The sequence below is a fragment of the Leptopilina boulardi genome, unplaced genomic scaffold (assembly GCF_019393585.1).
Source record: "Leptopilina boulardi isolate dan_hultmark-lab unplaced genomic scaffold, ZJU_Lbou_2.1 LbouV2_364, whole genome shotgun sequence".
NCBI lineage: Eukaryota > Metazoa > Arthropoda > Insecta > Hymenoptera > Figitidae > Leptopilina > Leptopilina boulardi.
The window spans coordinates 412,302-430,082 of NW_026137934.1; the positions used below are offsets into that span (position 1 = coordinate 412,302).

Below are 17,781 nucleotides of genomic sequence, written 5' to 3' on the forward strand. Positions count from 1 at the left end.
AATTTTATTTAATTTTAATTGAAAAATTTAATCAATTTTATGTTATTTACACACACTTTAGCTCTTGAAGCGCCTAAATATATGTAACCTGACTATCACAAGTGCTGAATATATTGATATTGTTTTCAGGTTAGGTTACTTTGTTCGTCCGGTACAGTTTGAAAAGTCAGCTGACAGGAGTGGCAGTTTCATTGACTTTGCGGCTTTTACTTTGTTTATTAATTTAAAAAGTAAAGTGATTTAAGTAAAAAAGTAACAATGAGCAGTTCCAGTGTTAAAATGTGTGATCACAGTGAATATCAAACACCTCTGTCGACTCGTTATGCTTCCAAGGAAATGCGCTTTAATTTTAGCGATGATAACAAATTTAGCACGTGGCGAAAACTTTGGATCTACCTGGCTAAAGCTGAAATGGTTTGTATAATATGGTTTTCATTTTTAAAATCTCTTTAATTAAATAAGTCAGTAATTGTTTATATTATTAAAACGAATTAATAAGTACGTCAGAAGTTGAACATTTTTAGGTTAGAAATTTAAAAAATTAGCGTTTTTAATATTAATAATCAAAGAGTATTAAATATTAATAATTTTTCCTTAAAACTGTATAATTTAAGTTTAGAAACTATTTTTAATTAAAAAAAACAATCTATTGGTAATAATTAATACCTCTTGCAAAGTACGAAAAACAAATTCGGAATGAGGTTATCAATGTTATCAACAGGTCATTGTTATCATTTTTATCTTTTCTTAAAAAATGTTATTCAAATATTGCTACATATTTCTGAAGATATTATAAATGAATTAAAATAATTTAGTTTTATTTAGAATTATTTATTAAATTTAATTACATTTGGTTTGTTATGGTCTTCTAAATATAATTAACTTGTTGTGATTAGTATATTTATTTAAATCTATATTATTGATAAATATAAATTAATTCATGAATTTTATATTCATGATGTACAATTATATTGAATATTATTATTAAATGTTTGTTGCTTAATATTATTATTATAATTTGTATTACAATTATTAATTATAATTTGCTATTTTCTTGGTAATGTTTTCAGTTTTTGTCACATGCGGAACATTTACAGGGCTATAATTGATAATTATTTATCAATATTATGAAATATATATTTTTAATTATTGTTATAATTTAATTAAATATAAACAAATACTCACTGGACTGAGTACTTTACGGCATTCATAACATTTAATACACTTTTTTGCTGAACAAGCTAATTTTTGAGGTATCTATAAAAATTTACTGATATTAATTTTTTGTTTATATATTTTAATTGAATTAAAAGTAATTTACATACTCTTATCGATTCTGGTGTTGCACACGTTTCACAAACAATTTTTCCCATCCGATTTTGAAAAATATATTGAACTTGAATGGTGCATAGGTCTTGCTGTAAATTATTAAAATTTAATTTAATTAGGAATATAAATAAATTATAAAATAGTAAAAAAGAAATGTATCTCACTTTTCTTTTTTGAGCAATACAAGAGCATATTTCTTCAATTTTAGAAAATTGTTTCTCATTTTGATTTCCACAAGTGATTTTATTTATTTTATTATCCAATGGTGATTTTTCCAAAGGTAGTCTTAATTTTAGAATGGTTTCTCTAATTAAAGGAATGTTAATTAAATTTATATTTACAAATTACATGAGGCTAAATATTTTTGTACATTTCTTACTTAATTGATGGAGTTGTATTGTTGAAATCTATGGGTTCAATTTTATTTTTTTTAGTAAACAAAATCGAATTTGGTGTCGAGGAACTCAATTTTGAGTAAGAGGCAGTTGAGAATATTGAATCTTCTGGACTATTTAGAAAAAAATAGTTTAACTCAAAAATATTTTTTTGGTATTTATGTGCATAAATTAATTACAATTATAATTAAATTCATACGTTTTAAACTGTTTATTATAACTTCCAGGAGCCGATAATGTTTCTTCAGCTTTATTTATTGCTTCTTGTGACATTTGAATGATTTTCTCAGTCATGGACAATTTATTATCCCCGTGAACATGATTTTTGTGCAAAGTTTCCAAATCTTCTTTTAATTCTACAATAATATTTTTATTATTTATATTTTTCAAGTTACTTAAAATTGAAATTTTTTCTAATATTTAACGTAAATATTTGGAAACTTTAGAGGAGAATTTAATTTTTGTATTCTAAACCTTTTTTGTCACTTAGAATATTATTATCAATAGAAGATTCTGTTTTCTCATTCTCATTTTTTTTCTCATCCTTGTGTAATTTTTCTTTTTTTACATGAGACACTTTAATTTCTATTTCTTCCTTGGAAATATCAGATTTCAAATTATTTTCTACATTATTATTTCGAATAGCATCGGAGGTTACGCTTAATTTAGATATTTTTTTCGGCGATGTTGTCTGCGATGACAAGCCACTATCAAAAGTAGGACACAAACCTGAAAAGTAAGAGGGAAATTAATAGATATTTATTTCGAAATTTTTTTTATTGATTTGGAGAAAATTAATAATATTAATATTATATTAATGCAGTTTATAACAATAATATTATAAAGTAATTTTAAATTTCGATAATTGTCACTTTAGCTAATGATATAAAATAAATCTTAATAAATCCACTTGTTGGGTAACATTTTTTTAAAAATTTAGATTGAACCTGAAACTTAATTAAATTGTATTTTAGTTTGATCACTTCGCTTTACAGATCGCCTTATCTGCTCCTTTATTTTGATCCATGAATGATTCTGACGGAGTTATTTCTCTATTAGTTGACTGAAGAAGTTGAAGTTGTAAATGTTGTTGTTGCTCATGCATTATTGGCCCTTGTTCACATCTACAACTGAAATTTCAATTGTATTTTAAATATCTCCAATTTTTCATTATTTAAACAAAAAATGTTTCTGTTGCAGATTTTTTTTTTCGATATTATTCATAGAATTTTTCACAAGTCAAAATTACATTCTCAAATATTGAGATGCCATTTCTCCTCTCATTAATTGAAGAACAGCTGGACATATAGTATTTGTTGCTGGAATTATACAAGACGGCAAATCTGTTCGTAAATAATTCTCAGAATGATGTAAAGTTTGGACGGGAGTTTCCTTTACTTCTAATTTGTGAGTCTAAAAAAAAAAAAAAAAATTCTTCTATATTCGTTTCGTAAGTAGTGAATTTTAATTCATAAAAGAATTAATTTTATAGAGAATTAATTATTAGAAAAAGGAATTTATTCAAAAAAAAGAAATTTGTTAAGAAATAGTTTGATGGGATTTAAAAAAGATACCTGAGATTCGGCAACAAAAATTTTTCTTGGTTCTGTTTGAATTTGAACACATTCTCCTGTTGCGAGAGAAGGAGTATTTTCAGCAACATCTGCATATTCTCTTCGCGTAGCCATTCCAATTTTTCTATAAATATGGTCATTTTTGTTATCTTCATATTCAATTGGTTGATTGAGATTACTAATACTCGTTGATAAATCGCACTGAAAAATTGCGATAAAAAAGTTTTAAATCGAATTAAACTGAATTTTCCAATGTTTAAAAAAGTAATTTGAAATATAATTTACTTTCGGTTGTTTCCTGCATTTTGAATCTTTTAAATGATGAAAATTGTCTACATCGGGATATTCATAATCTTCCGTAATTTGAGGATAACATTTATTTTTTTTCAAATACATTTCTCTCCAGTAACTGTAAATTAATAAATTGTCAATTCGCATATTTAAATTTAATTTAATTTACAAAAAAACAATAATAATACCTAAAACATAAGATCAAATCTGAGAGAAAAAGAATCGTGGAAATTACACATAAACATAGAATCATTATTATCACCCAACTTGAGTCATTGTTGATCATATAAAATATTATTATAATCGATGTCATTGAAAATAGTAAAAATCCCACAAAACTGAAACCAGCCATCTGTTGTAAAAAAAATTTTTTTTTAATCATGCAAAAAAATACAATATTTATTAAATTATTTTGAAAATAAATATTACTGGTGTTTCTGACAGGCCATTTTTGTCAAATTGATTAATAATATCCACAGCAAGAACAAATACAAAAACTGTTGTCAAGACAAGAAGTATGATGGAAAAAATAATTGTCAATGTAGAAATGATAGTTTCGCTTCGAAAAATCAAATTAGTCATATAAACAACGAAACTAAAGAAAGTCAGTAATACTACCTGTAAAAATAATTGAAAATTTAACTTTTGAAATTAATATTTTACATTTCTCAATATAATGAATATAATTATTAAAATATTTTTTATTTAAATAAAAATAGTTTACCAATTGTAGTACTCTAAGAGGTTTAGCAAACGGTGGTATTTGAAAATGTGCCTTGTTTTTTGCTCTATACGAGTTTTTATTCATCTTGGATGTTTTTTTTTGTAATTCAAAAATTAAATCTTCAAAAAGTAGTTCATTTATAGATAAAATTCATAATTTACTAAAATATAACCTTTATTGATATCGTATTAAATATATAATTAATTTTTGCTACTTTAATTCTTATACATGTACGTACTTCTAAATTTGTCAACATTAATATATTTCTTACTCTCTAGTATATTTTCGTTTAGAATCTTTTTAATTAAATCTTTTTGTTTTGCGTAAAATATTTTTTAAGTGACACTTTTTATCTTTAGCCTTTTGTTTTTTATCTGATTAAATTTGATCATCTTCAAGTTATTCATTTAATTTTAACATCCCATTTTATAACTGAGATTATTCATTTTTGTGATAATTAGAATGAATATTAATAATATAGAGATAAAATAATAATAATTTTATAGTTATGTTTATATTAAAATCATTTATTTATAACAGTATATTTTTAATTACAAAATAAATTTTTAGTTTTCAAAGAAATTTTTTCAATTTTAATAATAAAAAATTTGTTGAGAATAAAAATATCAGTAGCCATAAAGAAAGATCATAATTACATCAAATAAAAAGAGTAAAGAAGCTGTTGCGGATAAGGCAATTGAGAGTGTTAATCTCCAAACATCCTCGACATTTTCTTTTCTTGCAGAAAAATAAATATCCACTGTAGCAATGACATAGAGTAAAATACCTACCACGCCAAATAAGAACATCTGTATTTAAAATGTTTTTTTAGATAATTTCAATTTAATAAGAGTTTGAGAAATTTTTTTCAAAATTTTAGTAATTTTTTTAATTTTGCAAAATTTAACCGCAATTCTAATTTACTTACTGGAGTATCCGGAATGGGATCACCTCCAAATTGACTGATTATATCAACTAGTGTGATAAATAAAAAACTTCCAAAGAGCACAGTTAGTAGAGTTCCTTCCACTTGATAGTAGGGAGAATTTTTTGAAATCGTATAAATTGTCAATGTGAATAAAATGCATACAAGCAGCTATATATACAAATTTAATTATTATAAAATTTTTAATTTAAAAGGAAAAATTTATAAACTCACAAATTGAAATATTCTAATTGGTTTAGCCATTGGTACTGTACAAGGATCTTCACAATTTCCCACAATTGAGTTAGGATTAAATCCACAAGTTGGTCTCATCATTTTTATGAATTTAAAAAAAATGTGTATAGGAAAGCAATTTTCAGAAAAGTTGCATTTGGTTACTTTAAAAAAAAAAAATCTTTAACCTTTGCAGAAAGTTGCCTTGACACATGACAGAATTTTATTTTTGTTTATATGAACTGAAATTTTCAATTTAATAGCCAAAAAGAAAAATAAGGACAACGTCAAGTAAATGTAATAGAGCGTTGAAAAAGCTAATAATTCCTATAGCTAAAAGTAAACTTGAAGAATTTTTTGGAGATTTTGCAAATGTTGCTGTACTTCCGCCACACGCGATTAAAAATAAAATCACTCCACACGATCCAAAAACAAACATCTGAAATATAAAAAATTCTGATTGTTCTTCTTGCATATATTTATAGTTTATGAAATAATTCAAAGTGACTGAAAATTTTATTACCGGAGTATCTGGTATGGGATCATTTCCAAATTGACTGACAGCATCGACAATTTCAATTACGAAAAAACTAAAATTTACAATTCCCAAAAGGGTTAAATTTCCATAATCGAGAACCCAGTGATTTGGATGTGTCAAACCAATAGTCAATCCTAGCAAAAGACTTGAAAAAATCTGGTAAGAATGATATATTATATTATTATAAATATATGATACCATTTTTTTAATTTTTGAAAAATAAATTTTTTTCTCTTTATTTACTGAAATAAATTTTTTTATCCAGTATTTATTAATATATTTTTAATTATTATAAATTGTTTAAATCTATTAATTAGTTAATATTTTTATCATTCGTATTTTTTCAGGCAAAATTGATGCATAATTCATCTTACAAGTTGTATAATTCTAATTGGTTTGACACGAAGATGTCTTTGATCAGTGCAAGATTTTGTGATTTCACTTTCATCGAAAGCATCGATTTCAACAACTTCTGGATTTGAATGACACTCCATATTGAAAACTAAATCTTTAAAAAAAAGTGCTACAAGAATTTTCGGGGATAATAATTATTAATAAAGAAAGAGAATACTGCTAAATTCGTGGTGGCCAGGAAAACAATGGACATTCATCATAAAATTGTTTTTTAATAATACAAAGATGAACACAATTTCTCTTGATAAAACAAACATTTAACCAGAAGGATACATCTTTTGATCTCGAGGTATAGAAAATCTATAAATTCAAATATTTGATAAAAAAAATGTAGTGAAATATTAATCTACAAAAAATTGAAATATTCAAATATATTCATTAAAAAAAAAATATGTTTAATAAAATATAAATCTAAAATGCATTTAATTAAATAAAAGTCTAAAATACATTTAATCAAATAGAAATCTAAAATGCATTTTAATCATATAGAAATCTAAAGTAGATTTAATAAAAATATTTAAAATACAAATTCAGTACTTACAGAAAATTTATAGTAATTATGCACAATTACTTTTTAATATATAAAATAATATATATATATATATCTATAGACAGTAAACTGTCGTATTCTAATCTCAATTGGACGGATTGCGATTCTCAAGTAAAGATATTATTATCTTGTAATATAAAAAGATAAAAATCTTACAAAAATTATATATAATATATAAAAATAGGACGGAGTGCCTGATACTTATTGATATACGAAGTGACATTACATGAAATCTACAAGCTTATAAACTTTGGATTACAGCATTGTACGTTTGAAAATATATTTTACACCAAAATTTCACTTCTTTTGGAAGCAAATTTGGTGGCATGTACTGTAGTAGTCGTGAAATTGAGGAATTCATAATTTTTTTATTTTATTATATGTATTATCAAATAATATTATATCATAATATCGGATAATTGTCCTTCAATTAATAATATTATTTATATAAATAATATTAATTACGTTATATTTTCTCTAAATTTCACGTTCTACGATTGACATTGTATATGTACAATTGCAATGATAATTTGTCTTTTGTACTTCAAAGGCGATATACTCGTGGTATCCTCCATGTGCGTTTTAATCGTTAATAAAAAGCAAACTGAGACTTTAAGTATCAGCAAAAATATTTTACTAACTAGTAAGGCATTGAGATTCTGATTGGCAAATTTGGATGCAGTGAAGATGAATGAAGCATTAATTTCTTATATCTTAATTGTTTACACTGCTTTTAACGCTTTTTATACACTCTTATATACGATAAATTTATTTAAGAGCACTAAATATTAGAAGCTACTGTACATAAATAAATTTTTCTCTTTGAAACTTGTGCATGCATATTTTAAATCATCAAAAAATTATATTTCAGTAAATAACAGTTTAAATTTTATCTTTTAAAGAAAAAGCTTGTTAAACTCTATTAAAAATCGTAATGTTTCTTATGAAACTAAATAATTATTATTTACTCTTCACTGCATCCATTCCAAATTTGGAATTTGTTTTGTTTCTTTTTAAGGAGAGAGCAAAATACTCTACAGTCTTGAATTTTTTTGTTATCAAAATTTTGTTACTAGTATCGAATGGTGAAATATGCGTCAGCAACAAAAGCGGCAAACGTAATGAAAGTGAAAACTCCTCCTGATATTAACATATCTAAATATTGTTTGCTGCCATATGATTCATTGTTGTATGTCGAAATTAATCCTCCTTGCATTTTTCGCCAATTGTGAATAATTAGACTCGCAGCAATAATATGAAAAAGACATCCCACTGTTGTGAACATCATTGCCTGTGTAATAAAAATTATTTTAAATTAGAACAATTTTCTATTATATTTAATCATAATTTATTATTTATTTATTTTATTATTTAAAATAAAATTTCCTGTTCTCGTGAATATTTTAAGCAAAAAATTACAGTCTACTGATGATGAAAACAATTAGTGAGGAAATTAACCAAGGTCTTTATGTGTCCGTTAATTACCAATAGGGCCGGTAATTATCGTGTTACGTAAATAGGGCGTGCCTTCTTTTTCAAACAAAATGCAATTAATTTCTGATAATGTTATATATACATTTTAATTTACAATTTTCAAATTATTCAACAATAATGTAACTATCTGATTTAATCGCGATTGTTGAATTAAATTTTCAACAATTATAAATTCTTTTGATAATTGCCAGTAATTTTGAGCTTTGAATTTTTCTATTGTTTATTTCTTCTTTTTTTTCAAATTAAATAAAACTTACCAATCTTCTTGGAATTCTCTCTCCCAAAATAGCATGGAAAATAATGAAAATTGTATTAATTATTAAAAATGATCCAAGTGTGATGTAAATGAAAGCTATGTCATCCAATTTTGCTGATCTGTGACCAAACGCAGTTTTGTGAAATGAATTAAATGGATCGACTATTAATCCCACGGAGAAAATGGCAAAAATCTGAAATTTTATTAATTAATTTTCTATTTTATTGTCTATTTGTATTTATAATAAAATAAAAAGTAAAATAATGAAAATATTTTACCACTTGCGCCACTTTTGCCAAAATTGGATATGTCCCTATAAAATCTGAATCCGTAGAACTTTGCACTCCTTCTTCTGCCATTCTGACTTTTTTTGGTTTCCGCGGTATATCTTCCAGTTTTACAATTTATTCGTTAAAGTCCTCAAATTTTCTGTAAATAATAATTTTCATTTTAAACAAATATAAATTATAATTTTTCTGTAATAAAATTAATTTTTTTATAATAAATATAATTATGATTGAAAATTGAAATTGAATTCAAATTTTAAATATACGGCAATTAAAATTGTTATATGAATACCGAGATAAACAGTTTATAATGCATTTTAGTTGATAACGCTTAGTGAAAGCTTTAACAGAATTTCTTATCGTAATTTTCTTAAAAAAAAAAAAAAAAATACAGTAAATTAACAATGTTTTTTTCTAAAAAACTGTTGCAGTTATTTTATCAAGGATTTTAACGAAAGGAGAATAAAGATGAAGCTTGAGAATGCACAGCATCATTTTATCAAAGCATTCAGAAACTATATACAATCAACTTCGATAACGATCCACCTTTTGGGAACCACTGCACAGTTATGCTAAGGTCTCTTGTTTGTACGAGAAAATAACCGCTTCATCCTCAACTTGGTTACTTGGAATTTACACGTAGCATGACGTGATCGAGGACACTTTCTTTCTCTCTAAATGTTATTAGTTTACAAACAAAAAAATAGTAAACTCTTTAGTAAAATTAATTATCAATATTGAGATTCAGCTCCGAAATTTGAAAAATATGACTCATGAAACTGGACTCTAATGTACTTTGGATTATACATTTTTTTATTGATAATATTTGAATTAGAATATTTATGGACTGTAATATCCTTGGATTCGTAATATCTTTGAATAATTATGGATTCCTTATTTTTTGAATTATTATTACTTTTAGACTGATAAAATACGTATGGATTTATAATATCATTGGACTGGAATATTTTTAAATTTGTAATATTTTGGATTATAGTATCGTACTGGAATGCGATTGAAATCTCACCTGTCTTTTATAAAATGTTAAAAACAATTTCTCAAGGATTGTTACTCCAAAACCACGTGTATACTATTGTCTATGTTTTGGCCACTCCACAAGACAGTGGTTTTCAATTTCGTGAAACTGGAACCGGAGAACACTTTGATACCACACTGTCGAGGAATTCTGAATGAAATAAAAATCATATATACACTCTGCATAAACAAATCACTGATGAAGAGAGAGAGAGAGAGTGACAACGCCCGAGAAATATAAAGTTAATTTTTTAAATTTAATTTTTAAATTTTATGAAAATTGAATGATTAATGACATTTTTGAAGGTAAGGGTTTTTAACAAAAAATAACAGGTATAAACTATTCTTGAAAATAGTCAAGTTTCAAGTAAACCGCACCGTGGTGTGACTTTAACTGGAACGCCAAGCGTGACACGGTGTCCACCGACAAGCTGCGCAGGTCTGCTAAGCAACTTAGCCCATAATATACAATTCCACTGCCTACGTTTTATGTTCAGAATTCAGGCATGTGGTGTTTTTTTTTTATTTTCTTTTGTGTTGACTACGTTTGAGTGCGTAGTAGTATGCAATAGAGCAGAGAATATATTAATTTTTATCATGGAAAATATAAAAATGATATTGATGAATAACAAAATACAATTATATTATTGATATGCAGAATAGTATTGAAAAAAAGTTACACGAATGAGAGGATCTTGAGTTGCATATAAATGAAGGGAATTACTCACTTGTTCACCGTAAAATACTCTTTGGAGGTGGAAATGTAAACATGTGATGTATAGCAGGAGGCAACGCCACGTTCTTATGGGTGGGTCATAGGTCTGGGCGCGGTCATTTCTCGTGTTAGCAAGGTCCTTTTTTTATATACATACACCATTAGGGACCATCCTGACCTCATTCTGACAATTCCTCGAGTAGAGAGATTCTTCACGCAAAAAATCGATATATCGTTTTCTTTGTTTCTTTTCAAAAATTGAGCATTGTATTATTTTAACAGGGTGTCTAACGGTCAGGGAAACGTCAGGGAATTTTTTTTAGTCAGGGAAATGTCAGGGAATTTCAGAAAATTTCATTCAAAGTCAGGGAAATTTCTGTAAATTTCTAAAAAAAAATTAAAATTTTTTGTGAATTTAAAAATTTTTTAATCTAAAAAAAACTTGAATGGTTTTTATTGTTAAATATGTCAGTAACCATATTTTTGTCCAAAGAAAGCAGAAATAAGATTATTAAAAAGTCAGGGAAAAATCAAAAAATGTCAGGGAGGAGTCAGGGAATTTTTTTCTCAATCCTTGTTAGACACCCTGTTTTAATTTATTTCTTCTTTTAAAGTTTGAAAATTTAATTCTACTTTAGAGTGTTTCTTCAACACCTCTAATAGCTGGAATTTTCATGAAAATTCATTTAGGTTCACGGAATTTTTATTTTAATAGAAATTTCTCACGTGCGTGTTATTGAAATTTGCAAATTGTATTTGTCTATTGAAAATTAATTCCAAATTAAAAATAGTTATAAGTTTTTAATTGAAATAATCATGGTTGATTCTATTTTCAAATTTGAAACTATTTCTATAGATATTGTAATTCATATTTTCGTATAAGATAATTTAAAAATTTGAATATATTTTTATTTTCAATTTTTAATTTAATTCTTCATTGGATTCTATTTGACAATTGGAAATATTTGAAAAAATTGAAATGAAATTTATTTCTGTTTGTTTTTGAAGTGAATGAAATTGGATCACTTGAATTTCCACTATATACTATTATGATGTTCATGTTTCTATACTCCCCCCCCCCTATTCACATATTTTATTTTTGTCTAATTACGACGTTTAGATCAATTAACTTTATCGTTCGTAATCATGCTGTTAACCATCCGGATAGTGGGTGTAGGTCCTGTCAAGCATATCCTCAACGAGGTCAAGTAGATTAATTGGTCTACACGATGATTCGTATTTAAATACATATTTTAAGAAACTAAAGGCACGCACCTCCTTCTTTAATCAATTCTGACATTACAAATTAAATTAAATTCACACCATATATAATTCAAAATAAAATTAGTGCATTCATTATTTTATTTAGATTTATAAAATTATTTTATAATTCATTTTTTATCATTTAAAATAATTGCAGTCTTTTTTTTTGTATAGAAAATTTTATTTTCTTAATAAATGTATTTTATATAATGCTAAAAAGTCTTAAGTTACAAAAATTCCGTTTATTAAAATATAAATAGAAGGTGTGATTGTTGTAGAGAAATAACGTAGACATTTTAATGATAATGTTTTTTTTTTCAATTGTTATTAAATGAGTCAGTGTAATTCGTGAATTGAAAAATCGTGTGTTTCTCAAATAATAGTGAATTATGAAGATTGTATTATCATGACTAATGCTCTATTGATTTCAGTTTTATGTTGTAAAGTGATTCACTACTTATATTAATGAAATGATGAGATGTCTGTGTATCGCGTTGAATGTACATACTTTAATTAAGAGACGAAAGTACCAAATGATTGTAAAGTGGAAACAAAATTTTAGATCTTTGCAATATTTTTTTTTTAATTTACAAAATGAAACTGAATTTTAGATAGTTTGATATATAATTAAAATTTAATTAATTATTTCAATTATTAAACATTTAAATCAATTCAAAGAGTTTCAACAATTTTAAGAGTAATTTAATTTTTACAATCAGAAACTTTCGCTTTTCTTAATAATTAAATTTTTGATCATCACCAAATTCTTCTTTAGCAAAATGTAAGAAACTTAAAATTAAATCAATCAGATACGCAGCTCCTTCCACAACACAAAGAGAACCCAACGCCAATCCGACCTAAAAATTATTTTTTTTTTTATTTTAGAATAATTTATTTCATAAAAATCTACATAACGGAAGTTGGAAATTAAATTTACCTGTCTTTCCGTTGTGTCGTACATTAACTTATGTTCTGGTTGATAACCGTGCCAATAATGAAGGGCCGTTCCACCAACAGCAAGAAACATAATCATTCCAACAAAGTTCATAATAATTTCCTGTGAAAAAAAAAATTTTAATATTAATTTTTTTTTTTAGAAATTTTGACTTTAAATGACTTTGCTATTAATAATTACAGTAAGACTTCGTTTTTCTGCTGTACTTCCGAAACAAAATCCAAGTAGAATTACAGCCGTGTAAATAAAAAATCCAACAAAAACACCAGAAGCGACAATTTCAGCGTCTGGATTTTTGTCTTCATTTAAATTCCATGTCCCGCCGACTCCCAGGAATTCTCCTGAATATCCAGTACGATAGAGAATCAAAATGATTAAATTAATTACCTGAAAGTGAATTTAATTCTTTTCAATTAAATTAATTCATGATTTACAATTATTTATTGTTAAAATATCTAATAATTAATTAGATTATAGAATTAAATTAGTATTTAATTTTTTAATTTAATGTAAATTTTTAATTAAAACTAATTTTTTTTTATTTAAAAATAAATCAGTTAATTATTTAATTTTTTATGAAATCAGTAGATTAATTTGAAAAATGGATTTTTACCTGTAGATGCAATTTCGTTTTACAAATTTATCTATTATCTACCTTTTATAAACATTGTGTTATCATTATCTGATAAAAAGTGAATCACAAAAGCATGTAAAATTCTTATTCAATGAATGCATTAATTTAAACAAAATCCGTTTTATAATATAAACAAAACAAATGTACAATTGTTTATTTCTAAACAAATTTCAACTTTTAATGAAAGACTAAAAACCTCATAAATATTGAAGGAAAGAAAATGAAATTTATATTAACAATAATTATTTAATATTAGTTCTAATTATATTTTTGAATTGAAGATTCTCTATTAACATATTTTTATGTTATTAAAAGTTATATTCTGTTATTACTGTTGTTAACAATTTAAAACCAGTTAACTTAGTATTTAATTAACTTTAAATTCTAAATTTATTATTTAGAAAAAAAACTATTTACTTAATGATTCAATGACGAAAGTTAAAATTTTTTTCATGACCATCTGATGATAAATTAAAGATATTTTGGAAAATTAATTGTTTTTTGGTTCGAAAAATATTTAGTAAAATAAATTTAAATGTGAAAATGTTATTTTTTTAATGCACTTACCAATTTTAAGGATTTTAACACTATAGTTCCAATAGTTTGCACAGACACCATTTTTTTAAAAAAAATTTTTCTATATATATATATAAACTTTTCCGAACTAGTTCGTGAAGAAAAGATAAATGAAATGCGATTCACGCCGTGTTCGATGGGTTGTGAGAACCAAGCCCTCTTTATCTAATCAGAAAAGATGTATGTTAAAAAAGAGATAAAACAATGAGGCAACAATATACCTGAGCGCAAGCGTAACCCGAATGCCCTAAAAAATATCTTAACCATTTTATTATTCATGAAAATTATTATTTACATATATATAAATAAATGCTTTGTTTTAATTATTATCTTCAAAAAGAAGAAATGAATACAGAAATCCCTTTCTCGTCTGGTTGTCTATGATAAAAAAATGTTCACTGACATTTAGGAAAATTATATTAGATTTAATAATTATTGAATTATAAATAATAATAAAAGGACATATTAATTAACAAATTATATTTTTTTCAGGAATTGGGATTGAGCGTAACACCTGATCAAATTGCTGAAATGGAGGCTCACATCAATGATATTGACTATGAGGCTGTGGCAAAAGAAGAAAATTTAACAAGACACGATGTCATGGCTCATGTTCATATTTTTGGAAAATTATGTCCAAAGGCTTCGCCTATAATTCACCTCGGTGCGACGAGCTGCTATGTCGGAGATAATACTGTAAGCTTTTTTTCTCGATAAAAAAATTAATTTATTTTTACACTTGAGAATTTAGAATCTGTTATCAAAAAATTCTATTTTCTTATTCAATATGGAAAATATTTTTAAGAAATATTTCTATTTTTTTTATTTTGCGCTTATATAAAATAAATATTTTAAAAGTGAAAAGAAAATAAATTTTTCTTAATTTATTTTATAGGATTTGATTGTTATGCGAAATGGATTTGACATCTTGTTGCCGAAATTGGCAGCTATACTTTCGCGACTTTCGAAATTTGCAACGGAACATCGATCACTGCCAACTTTGGGCTTCACTCATCTTCAACCAGCTCAATTGACGACAGTTGGTAAAAGAACAACTTTATGGATGCACGATTTATTGATGGATGAAAGGGCAATTCGTCGAGCTAGAGATGATCTTAAATTTCGTGGTGTTAAAGGCACAACAGGAACTCAGGCCTCGTTTCTTCAATTATTTAATGGTATTTTATTTTTTTTTGGTGAAAACACAATTTTTATTTATGTTATTTTTAGATATTTTCTAGTAAATAATTTTTTTTTTTAAAGGTGATGGAGAAAAAGTAAAGAAATTGGATTCATTAGTTACAAAAATGGCTGGATTTGATAAATATTATTCCGTAACTGGTCAAACTTATTCTAGAAAAGTTGATGTTGAATGTCTTAATGTTCTGAGTTCTCTTGGAGCCACTGTACATAAGGTATATCAACTTTATTATAAATTTAAATTTCGTGAAGTAAAAAAAAATAATAAGAATAATTTTACACTGTTTTGCAGATTTGCAGTGATATTCGAATTCTAGCAAGTAGAAAGGAAATTGAAGAGCCTTTTGAAAAGACACAGATTGGATCGAGCGCAATGGCTTATAAGAGAAATCCAATGCGTTCTGAAAGATGTTGCAGCATTGCACGACATTTGATGATATTAACAAACAATGCACTTCAAACGGCAGCAACTCAATGGATGGAAAGAACACTTGACGATTCAGCGAATCGACGCATTACTCTCGGTGAAGCATTTCTTGCTGCCGATTCTATATTGATGACATTGCAAAATATCTCCGAGGGTTTGGTTGTTTATCCTAAAGTTATTGCCAGATTTATCGCTCAGGAATTACCTTTTATGTCCACTGAGAACGTTATCATGGCAATGGTCAAAGCTGGAGGCGATAGACAGGTTTTTAAGCACATTCAATTATTTATTTATTTATTTTAAATTATTTTTTTTAATCAAAGTAGAATTTGAGGATAATAATTGAAAGTATTCGATATATTTGTGAATAAATTCTAATCGAAGAGAACAATGGATAATAAAATAAAAGAAAAAAAAATTGAGAATATAGGTACAATTGAAAGATGAAAGTACTGAGATACTTTTTGAATTATATAGGTTTGTCACGAGAAGATTCGAGTTTTATCTCACGAGGCAGGAGCTCAAGTCAAGCAACACGGATTGGATAATGATCTTGTTGAAAGAATAAGAAAAGACTCGTATTTCCAACCGATATTAGATCAACTTGATGATCTTTTGGAACCGGCAACATTTGTGGGAAGAGCTCCAGAGCAGGTTTTAGAATTTTTGCAAGATGAGGTGCAACCTGTTCTAAATTTGTATAAAGATTTGGATTTGAAGACAGTCAAGCTAAGTATATAAATTAAAATCAATTGAAAAAAAAAATGAATTACAAGGAATTTTATAAATGAATAACAATTGTGATTAATAATTATGCTTTTTATTAAACAACGCATATATATGTGTATATTGACTTGTATATTCGTTAGATGATTTTTACAGATTTGTATAATTTTTAAAACAAAAAAAAAGAATGTCACGATTTTATTCACCTCGATGCATTAAGTACAAAATAAACTTTTATAAAACTTAATATTTTGTATAAAAACTTAAACTTAAATGCCTTTTTGTAATAGATTTTTTTTTTTTTTTTTTTTTAACACATTAATTGCTGTGATAGCAAAAATACAGAAAGACATTAAGAATTTGTACCAAATGAAACCGTCATCTTGTAATTTACTTTTCTATGAGCTATTAAAATAAGATTGGATAGAAAGAGATACACACAGACATGAATAGAAAAGAGAAGAGAAGAAGGATAGATTGTTGAAGAGATTTTTTTTCAGAAAAAGAATATTTGAAAAATGAAAATGAAATAAGAAATATTGAAGTTTGAGTAAATTATTTTATCATGTAATTAATATATATCGGTTTCATTTGAAAAATTCTGTAAAATTTATTTTTTAGAGGAAAGAAAAGAAGTATAGAATTCATTTAAAAAAAGTTGAAAAGAAGAAGGGAAAACAATAATAAAGAAGAGAAGAGAAAATAGTGAAGCTGAAATAAAAAAGTAAAAAAGGACAGAAAAGAAGAAACAAATAATAAAATATAAAGAAGAAGTAACTTAGAAAAAAGGGAAAAAGATAAATCGGACTTGGAAAATAGTGCGAAGGAAAATAAAGATCTAATTACAGGAAGAAATAATAGAAGACTAGAGTAACAAGAATAAAAATGATGAAATAAAATAGTATAAAGAAATAGAAAAAAGTGAAAAGAAGAAGCAAGGAAATAGAAAGAATAGAAAAGAAAAAATAGTAAAAAGATTTACAATGAGATAAAAGAAAACACATAACAAAAAAATATAGAATTTAAAGAAGAAATAAAAAGAAGAACGTGAAAAAGTACTAGAAAAAATAATAAAGAAGGCAAAATTACAATAAGAAAAAAAGAAAAAGTACAGAGAAGAAGAAATAGTAAACGACACAAATTAAATTAAGAAAAAAGAAGAAATATTGGAAAGAAGAACTAGAAGAAAAATTGCAGTAAGAAAAGGAAGAATACAAAGTGAAGAAATATGAAAAGTAC

The 17,781-nt window shown here is 25.6% G+C and overlaps 6 protein-coding genes and 1 long non-coding RNA gene across 10 annotated transcripts; 2 read left to right on the forward strand and 5 right to left on the reverse strand.

Moving 5' to 3' along the window:
• The first annotated feature begins 132 nt into the window (after positions 1-132).
• On the forward strand, positions 133-16,789 carry LOC127286872 (adenylosuccinate lyase). The gene is made up of 6 exons (XM_051313489.1): positions 133-414; positions 14,682-14,885; positions 15,085-15,367; positions 15,453-15,604; positions 15,682-16,080; positions 16,294-16,789. The coding sequence occupies exons 1-6, from the start codon at positions 259-261 to the stop codon at positions 16,555-16,557; spliced, it is 1,458 nt and encodes a 485-aa protein (XP_051169446.1). The 5' UTR covers positions 133-258; the 3' UTR covers positions 16,558-16,789.
• On the reverse strand, positions 883-4,584 carry LOC127286869 (uncharacterized). Its single transcript, XM_051313483.1, has 14 exons — positions 4,314-4,584; positions 4,019-4,207; positions 3,778-3,941; positions 3,584-3,707; positions 3,299-3,499; positions 2,974-3,137; positions 2,718-2,854; positions 2,199-2,453; positions 1,924-2,080; positions 1,709-1,837; positions 1,494-1,635; positions 1,326-1,418; positions 1,186-1,257; positions 883-1,099 (listed from the first exon to the last, which is right to left on the reverse strand). The coding sequence occupies exons 1-14, from the start codon at positions 4,395-4,397 to the stop codon at positions 1,067-1,069; spliced, it is 1,944 nt and encodes a 647-aa protein (XP_051169440.1). The 5' UTR covers positions 4,398-4,584; the 3' UTR covers positions 883-1,066.
• LOC127286892 (uncharacterized) lies at positions 1,177-10,032 on the forward strand. Of its 2 annotated transcripts, none has more exons than XR_007843809.1 (4): positions 1,177-1,253; positions 5,958-6,169; positions 6,358-6,713; positions 9,443-10,032. It is a non-coding gene; the product is annotated as an uncharacterized LOC127286892 (long non-coding RNA). The 2 variants fall into 2 exon arrangements; XR_007843808.1 differs by lacking the exon at positions 1,177-1,253 and adding an exon at positions 3,045-3,131.
• On the reverse strand, positions 4,925-5,612 carry LOC127286887 (uncharacterized). Its single transcript, XM_051313513.1, has 3 exons — positions 5,473-5,612; positions 5,242-5,409; positions 4,925-5,122 (listed from the first exon to the last, which is right to left on the reverse strand). Exons 1-3 carry the CDS (start codon positions 5,572-5,574, stop codon positions 4,940-4,942), a joined length of 453 nt encoding a protein of 150 aa, XP_051169470.1. The 5' UTR covers positions 5,575-5,612; the 3' UTR covers positions 4,925-4,939.
• LOC127286880 (uncharacterized) lies at positions 5,729-6,523 on the reverse strand. 2 transcript variants are annotated; one of them, XM_051313505.1, is made up of 3 exons: positions 6,385-6,523; positions 5,996-6,166; positions 5,729-5,911 (listed from the first exon to the last, which is right to left on the reverse strand). In XM_051313505.1, the coding sequence occupies exons 1-3, from the start codon at positions 6,502-6,504 to the stop codon at positions 5,729-5,731; spliced, it is 474 nt and encodes a 157-aa protein (XP_051169462.1). In that variant the 5' UTR covers positions 6,505-6,523. The 2 variants fall into 2 exon arrangements, with proteins under 2 accessions (XP_051169462.1, XP_051169461.1); XM_051313504.1 differs by having other exon boundaries at positions 5,729-6,166.
• Positions 6,869-10,587, reverse strand: LOC127286885 (uncharacterized). 2 transcript variants are annotated; one of them, XM_051313511.1, is made up of 5 exons: positions 10,425-10,587; positions 10,039-10,197; positions 9,003-9,153; positions 8,726-8,917; positions 6,869-8,265 (listed from the first exon to the last, which is right to left on the reverse strand). In XM_051313511.1, exons 3-5 carry the CDS (start codon positions 9,081-9,083, stop codon positions 8,047-8,049), a joined length of 492 nt encoding a protein of 163 aa, XP_051169468.1. In that variant the 5' UTR covers positions 9,084-9,153; positions 10,039-10,197; positions 10,425-10,587; the 3' UTR covers positions 6,869-8,046. The 2 variants fall into 2 exon arrangements, with proteins under 2 accessions (XP_051169468.1, XP_051169466.1); XM_051313509.1 differs by having other exon boundaries at positions 10,039-10,502.
• On the reverse strand, positions 12,705-14,348 carry LOC127286883 (protein snakeskin). Its single transcript, XM_051313507.1, has 4 exons — positions 14,181-14,348; positions 13,160-13,366; positions 12,962-13,081; positions 12,705-12,881 (listed from the first exon to the last, which is right to left on the reverse strand). Exons 1-4 carry the CDS (start codon positions 14,229-14,231, stop codon positions 12,759-12,761), a joined length of 501 nt encoding a protein of 166 aa, XP_051169464.1. The 5' UTR covers positions 14,232-14,348; the 3' UTR covers positions 12,705-12,758.
• Positions 16,790-17,781: the final 992 nt, after the last annotated feature.